This window comes from Benincasa hispida, chromosome 2 (assembly GCF_027475165.1).
Source record: "Benincasa hispida cultivar pf3 chromosome 2, pf3_genome.v1.1, whole genome shotgun sequence".
NCBI lineage: Eukaryota > Viridiplantae > Streptophyta > Magnoliopsida > Cucurbitales > Cucurbitaceae > Benincasa > Benincasa hispida.
The window spans coordinates 19,933,545-19,941,761 of NC_143479.1; the positions used below are offsets into that span (position 1 = coordinate 19,933,545).

The 8,217-nt window shown below is 32.6% G+C and overlaps 1 protein-coding gene across 1 annotated transcript; it reads right to left on the bottom strand.

Annotated features, from left to right (window-relative positions):
- Positions 1–1,859: 1,859 nt before the first annotated feature.
- FAD6 (fatty acid desaturase 6) lies at positions 1,860–6,206 on the bottom strand. The gene is given in 11 exon segments (XM_039024150.2): positions 1,860–2,354; positions 2,511–2,625; positions 2,840–2,958; positions 3,432–3,609; positions 3,738–3,860; positions 4,340–4,491; positions 4,600–4,743; positions 4,936–5,127; positions 5,129–5,181; positions 5,732–5,786; positions 5,858–6,206. Coding segments are annotated over 11 exon segments (1,332 nt in total). The 5' UTR covers positions 5,897–6,206; the 3' UTR covers positions 1,860–2,192.
- Between the last annotated feature and the right edge of the window lie 2,011 nt (positions 6,207–8,217).

Below are 8,217 nucleotides of genomic sequence, written 5' to 3' on the forward strand. Positions count from 1 at the left end.
CCCAAAGATTCTAGAAATTAAGAGGAATTTAAAGGGTTGGGAGACTTATATATAAGAGAAATGTGAAAAGGTGGAGAAGAGTACTAGAAGAAGAGAGAAATAAATGAACCATAAAAAACAATTTCAAATAAAATAATTTATATTTAAAATTACTAAATTGCTAACAAATTAACCATGAAAAGACTTATAAAGAAACAGTAAAAGAACCAAAAAAATTTCTCCACATAATGACTTTTATCTATACTAGTCTTTAATAACGTGCGATGCACGTGATATTTCCATGTTTAATATATAGAAAAAGTAATGCATCTAGATATTATGATCTTCGACATTCGTCATTGACATTTAGGTACATATAATTGAGATAATTGAGGGAGGAATAAAAAAATGTTTCATTTAAAAGATTTAAGAATAATAGTAATTTAGGTAATATATAAATAACTATGATTAAAAAAAAATTAAAATGTTATTCCACTCTTTTTTAAAAAAAAAAAAAAAAATGTGTTATGCATGTGATGTATCTACATTTTATTATATCATGTTAACTAATTATACTAAGAAAAAATTTGCATTCTAACTTGAACAAAAGACTTGCACATATCAAATTTGTTCATATAATTTTTTAAAAAATAAATATAAGGATACACAATATATTTTCATTACAATTTTAAAATAAATTATATATAAAAAAAAGTACACAATTCTTCATCCAACAACAAAGCTCTTGTGTGATTTTAAATACGACATTGTTATTGAAGAAGTACTAAGTTGTGAGTTGCTCCAACTTCATTCACCTATTAAAAAAAATATTAAATAAGAAAAAGCACATATAAACACATCTACGAAAAAATGTAGGAGCGACAACAAGGAAGAAAATGAAAATAAATTAAGAAATTACCTCAAATGTATAAATCTTGGATCAATTCTCTACATCTCTATAAAAAAGGGGGGAAATACACAATCATATATCTTAGAAAAATAGATACAAAAAAATGAAAGTTAGAAGAAAATAATGTGATTTCTTTTTCAACTCCTAGTTTTTTATTGTGACTTTGTGAGCATGAATAAAAGTGTAGGCAAGATAAAACAAAGAAAAAGAAAAAATAATAAATTAAGAAATTATCTCAAACGTTTAGATTGTGAGCATAAAAGAAAGAAGAGAATGATTTATTTATACCAAAAGATTTTAGAGATGGAGAAGAAATTGAAGAATTGAGAGAGATAGTGAAGACTAAGTTAAAGAGAAATAAGAGAAATGTGAATAGGTGGGTGAAGAGAGAGGGATGTGAATGTATAAGTGTGTGAGAGAAATTATGCGGAGGTGGGATGAGAACTAGAAGAGTAGTGGAAGAAGAGCGAGTACTAAATGAATTCTAGAAAATAATTCGATGAGATTTGATTGTGGCTGAACTAGACTACAATTGATCATTTTTAATCATTTCTATAAAATAAGATAACATTTAGATGTATATTATAAAATATCTATGTAAATATCTAACTAACAAGAGCTTAGCTCAACTGGTATTCGAGTATACTAGTAATTATGACATTTGTGGTTTAAATCCTCCTACCCACGAGTGTTGCACTATAAAAAAATTGAAAACTCTACCAGTAAAAAATTTTGAAGTGAAATGAACTGAAAATTCAATGAAAAATGTTTGAACAAGAGAAAAAATTTATACAATCAAATTACTACCTTTTCTTTGGAGGTAGAAACAGGCTTCAAATGAAAATAATTTCTTCTAAAGATATCTCTCTATCATGATTCTATTTTATCTTTCTATGTTTCAATAACTGGTTGCTGCAGAACAAAAAGCAATGATAATGGTTGTGTTGTACTTGTATTGTCAGTCGGTGTCTTTGATAAAGAGAGTGTTTCCATTACACCTTTTTATAAAGTGGCAACATAAAGTATCAAAGTGTTTGTTCTTCCTCTTTAGATCACAACTACGTTAAAAGAACAAAAGAAAAGGTTACAGACTATTGCTATTTGAGGAGAAAAAAATGTTCCCTCACGAGAAAATGGGAGAGCGAGAGATTGGAAAATGAAATAGAGAAATTCTTTAACTCAATATATGGCGTCCTACCAAGTTTCCTTCCATTCGTTCTTCAAAATTTGTGGAGAAAAACATTGCACAACGAAAGAAAGAAGCAAGTGTCTGTGTTGTTCCTGAAGGTTGAGGTAAGATCAATCAAGCAAGATCAGGCATAACTTTCTTGAGAAATGTAATGGGATAAGAATCTTCTTTATTGAGTCGGTCAAATGCGACATAGTTTTCCTCTTTACTGTAGACATGGCATATCGTCATGATCGTCTTCATTAATCGCCAATTCCATGAAGCCTCATTCAGATGCTATAAATGTGTTGCAGGGAAAACAAAGATGGAAGAAAAGAACTAGATTATTAGCATCAGTAGGGGAAAATATATGCATTAAGCAAGGCAATCGTTAGATTTTGCAAGAACTGTTTGAAAAGAAAACGCACACATGCATTCGGTTTACCCCATTACCTTTCCCCAGTTTTCTTGAAGAGACTTGTGGGCTGCCCGTAAGTTGTAACTCGGAATTCTTGGAGAAATATGGTGGGGAATGTGCACATTGATGTCATGGCAGAGAATCTCAATCCTGTAGAGGGGAGAAGATAAACTTAGAAGCCAAGTCAATGTGACTTGTGTGATAAATCTTAATTCACATGTATTATCTAGATTTCAAGACTAGAGGATCTCACGAATAGTGCTGAATCTTTTTCTAATACGCCTTTCTATCAGCTTAGAGTCGAATTAAGCGAGAAAAAAGAAAAGAGAAGGAAAAACAGACACTGAAATGAATGATCAGTTACCACTGAGGATAAGCACAGTGAACTGTTCCATTGAGCTGCGCTTGAGCTGCGTTCCACTCTTCTGAAGACTTAAACGGTATATGAGGAGCTGTGTGATGGACCATGGTGAAAGTGCTCATCTAAGAAAGAAACAAAAGGTAATTTAAATAGAAGCTCAATTTACATAAGTAAAACCAACAAATTTTATCTGGGACAATTTCAAGTTATGCAGAATAAGAACAATAAAATAGTCCCTCTATGAATGAAGAACAGTGGCATAAACACCATATCATTGTCTCATGATCTTGAAAACACGGTATTAAGCATTCTTTTATTTGCTTCAGGAATATCAGTGCAAGATATAAGCTTCATTAAGATTAATGTTCCAACAATATGAAAAGATACTTGAATACTGTAGTCTAAGCTACAAGGTCCATTTTTATTAGTCTACCCTGCCATATAACCTCTGATTCTGATTGTTAACTAGTTTGTTAATCCATTGTTACATCATAGAGAACCATGACAAATCACTATCCAACGCAGAACATCAATTGAATTGATCATAGGACTATAGGAGAAACTGTAATAAGAAGAGGCAAGCAAATGATGTTACCCAAAAGTGGTAGCCCAGCCATGGCATTAACCAGAACTTGACCCATCCAATAATCCCAGTCTTGTAGATGATCAATGGCCATCCAATAAACATAAATGCAAAAACACAAGCTAAGCTTATCTTCACTCTTTTCACTTCGTTTGGTCTGAACTTTTTCAAATCAAAGTGCCACAACAACCTATTATGCATAAGAACAAATTGGTGCATATTAATGAAAGAAAGAGAGAATTTGGTCAAATCACATACAAGATATCTTCATATAAAGTCAAATTATTCTAGCAAAAGAACCATCCAAGGTTAACTTACCAATGAGCTATAGACATCCACGGTCGAAATGGACCATAACCATATATGATTGCTTTACGCAAAAGAGGTGCTGAATCAAATTCCTCTTTCCACACAGGATGCCAAGCTGTATCTTCTTCCAGCCTATAATACGTGGATAAGAACAGAAATGGAAGGTTAGCTAAAACTACAAGATGAAAGGCATAAATAGTAACAAGCCAAACTTATAAAATATGGATTCCTATTTCTTCATACATGCAGTATTTCAAGCTTAATTAACACAACCATATTTGACTCTAGGAAAAATGCAAAACATGTGGAGAAATTCAATTAACTTGATCCCAAGATACAAGGGAGAACTAACAGTGATAAGTAAATAAGACGTCATGTGGACAAACCTAGCACCATCAAGGTATGGATTATAATTTTATAACACATTAATATCCCTTCATATTGTTCTGCACAATATTACTGATAAAGGCTTTTGCATTGCTTAACTAGATGTTATCCAACCTCAATAAGACATTTCGGACAGAACAATATTGAACAATGCTTATGCAGGAAGATAGAGCTAAATTAAGTATTTCAAAGAGAGATAGAGACAGAGGAGAGATTACTAATACATGTTTGTCTTTGCATGATGTTGATCATGCTTAAACCGCCAAGGCTCATATGGGTATATTAGAGGCATGAAAGCCAAAGTACCCACAATGTCTTCCACTAACTTGTTCCTTGAAAATGATTTGTGAGCACAATCGTGACCTATAACAAAGAACTTAAGGAGGAAAGTAACTTCAGTGGCCAGAGTTGCAAGTCTGACAAGGTTGAGAGGAAAAGAAAGGGAAAGGGAAGCAACCAGAAAGAATATTTGAATAAGACTAACCCCTGTTATTGCAGTTCCAGTACATGCCCAAGCCAAAGGTAGTAGATACCATGGAACTTTTGCAATCATGACGAGGCCTAATGTGTAGGAAGCTACAGATACTAAAACAGATTTCCATGCTTTCACATCATTGATCTCAAACACCTTTAAAAAAAATGAAAAGAATAAGATACAATGAGTAAAAGAAACATGAACATAAGCTAACTAGGCTATGTAAGAAACTATAAACATGAATTACAGTATCATCAAAATTATTTCATTTGACAGAAGAAATGAAAATGCAACGGCCTCAAGGGCAGATGTTAAACAACAGTATGTTGCAACAATATGAAGTACCTCTTTAGGAAGGGACTCAACAATATCTTTTAACCTAACATTATCAGGAAGAGGTTCTCCAATTTGCTCGAATCCATAGCTTTCTGATAATTGTTTTCTATATTCAGCACTATCTGCTGAAGAAGATGGTGGTGCAACTGGAACAGCAACAGCCCGTAAAATTGCAGCCCTCTTCACAGGAAGTAGATAGTTTCTGTCGCTTGATTTTCTTCTGAAATAATATTTCCCCCTTCACTTGCAATATACCTGTCTATCGGAATAAGTATGTTTGAACCGTCCAAATTGGCAATGGAAAATCCAAGTTATTTATGCTCAAAGAGACAGCAAAAGGGGAAAAAAATGCTAACCTTAGAAAAACCCATTTTGAGAATAAAGAAACAAATGCACAATCTAGGCTATGTTGGCATTTTGAGAATAAAGAAACAAATGCAAAATCTAAGCTATGTTGGTTGGTTCCTTGTCGATTAATTCATTTTATGGTATATAAAATTCAGGCTTGAGTTGAATGAGGATATGAAAAAGTAACAATGTACTTGAAATTTGTTGAGGACTCTAACTTCTATCTAATTTCAAATTTTACTCAATATTTAATTACAGAAACCATGTCCGCAACATGCGAGGTTCCTTCTGGAGTGACAAAGTAAATGGAATTGAATCTACCATGGATATACTCTGAACTGTCATCACACTGTATCACACCGTATCACACAACTGCTAGACAATTTAGTCTATCAATCAATTATCAATTCTTAAACAACTTCAAATAATTCTCCAAAAGGAAGATACTAAAACATACCTGGCGAACAATGGGATGCAATTTTCTGGGTTCGAGCTAAATTCTGATGGGGGCCCTGACAATCAAACCAAAACAATAAGAGAAAAGAAGAACACAAGGGTAAGATTAAAAAGAAGGGAAGCGTACATTGAAAAGAACCATGGAATCTGCAAGTCTGCAAGCCATTATGTGCAGAATTGCAGAAATCCCAGTTAAGAAGGCCCCCTTAGCTTGCTTGGGCTCTTCGAATAAGAGGTAATAGAAGGGGAAAGGGGGAAATTTCTTAATGGGTATCCCCTTAAGTATGGAAGTTTGCTATTTGAAATGGGAAATTGGGTATAAATCCTTTGCCAATCGTTCTGTAAGATGTGGATAGAATTCTCTGAAAGGGGTGGCCCCTTTCGAGCTTACGCCACTATTGTTCAAGGCGGCGTTGTTATCGCTCATTTTTCTGCCCCCACAGGAAAATGGCGAGCAAATACAAAAGTTCGTTCTCGTCCTGACTTCGTCTCTATAATTCAAATTTAGCTTCTATTTACTTTTTTTTTTTTTTAGAATAGGTGACTTCTATCTACTTTTCAAAGCTAATAATTTTTGTCATTAAGAATGATTTAGTCTTCAAAATTTAAAGGTTAACTTTGGTCCCAAAGTTGGGTACCATATTCAATTTTAGTTCTATTATTTTAAATTGTCTAATTTTAGTCATATACTTTTAATCAATTTTAAATTTAATATTTCAAAATTATATTTTATTGAAATTGATTAAATATTAATAATAATTTTCATGAAAGAAATATCATATGTGAATATATTTTCAAATTTTATAGAAAAAAAATTTACAATTAATAAAAATTTCATTAAAAAATGAATAATAAACTAATATTGAAGAATAAATTTAAGATTTATTGAAAATACATAGACTAAAAGTGGACAATTGAAACTAGGGATGAGTATGAAAGATCGAAAAATCGACCCGACCGACCCAAACCAACCGAAATCAAGTCGAGCACGATAATTAGTGAAGATCGGTCGGAGACGGTTTGGTATTATTTGAACCGACTTCCACGTCGGTTGGCGAAGATGGCCATGTGTTGCTTTTTTTTTTTTGTTTCCACTTCCAATTCTGTTTCTATCCTACTAGAAATTTGTTATTTATAATGATAATGATTTATAACTAAATATAACTTTTACCTAACAACACTAACAACTAAGTGATAAAATGTAAATAATTAAATATAGCATTTTTTCGAAGTCTAACTTACTACTTAGACTATTTAAAATTTATAAAACTCACTTAGACCGTCTAAGTATTTTAAAAAATAAATAAATAAATAAAGACCAAACTGACGGTCGATTGGTCGTGTTTTTTGCTCAGACGACAGTCGGACCGATTTGGCAAGGTTCAGAACCGATTATGCTCGGTTCGGCATCGGTCTAGTCAGAAATCCGACCCCGACCAACTGATGATCACCCTTAACAAAGGCACATCACTTAGACTGCTAAAAACCTATGCAAGCAAAGTTCCTCAGTACCTATGGGCCGAAGCGTTTCATTGAAACTATAGTGATAAAATTTGAACAAAAGTATTGAGACCAAAAATGTTATTTTAACCAATTTTGAATTTAATTTTAAATTTGTATTTCATACTTAAATTTTAAAGTTTGTTTTTAGTATTCACTTTTCTCTGAAAAAAAAAAATTGTTTTGAGTCTTCACTTTTTCTGGAAAAAAAATCTAACTCATTTAAGAAAATCATAAGTTTATGATAGGTGCAAACAAAGTTTTACACTAGTAAAGAAAACGATCGTGGGTATATAAAAATGAATAATTATCTCTATTGATATGAAACATTTTAGATAATCTCAAAAGCAAAGTCGAGGGTTTATGCTCAACGTGAATAATATCAAATCATTGTAGAGATAAATGGTTGTTACATTGTGCTAATATCGAGTCATTCTAAATTATATTCTACTAACTTTTATTTGTACAAGATGAAATATACATTGTGTGGGTATTTCATCTTGTACCCTCCTTACTCCTCTGACCCTCTCCTTTAGTTTGAACACGTTGTTGGAGCTGAAGTTGACTTGCAAGAGTACTTGCACCAATGTGGGTCCGAATCGAGTATACTTTAATGTCTAAGTTAGTAGGAGTATTTAACTCAATTAAGCATGGAGAGATCAATTGCTTGCTCCTTGAGGTTGATGGTGTAAGGGTATTTATAAGGCTCATCCGTGGGATATGTGCAATATCTATTAACAATGTTAATTGAGGTTGTACAGTGTCAGTGGCGAGATTGGCTTAACCATTTCCCTTTTAGTGAAACGAGACGAGCTTGAGCATTTCCCTATTAAAAAGACGAAGAAGAGTTTTACACACATTCTCATATATTTGAGAGACAGCGATGCCTACGTGGATTAAAAACTACAATATTTTAATAGTAGGTTTCAAAACTATTAAGAAAAATATCAATTTATACCATAAACTTTGGAGATTGTATTAATTAAC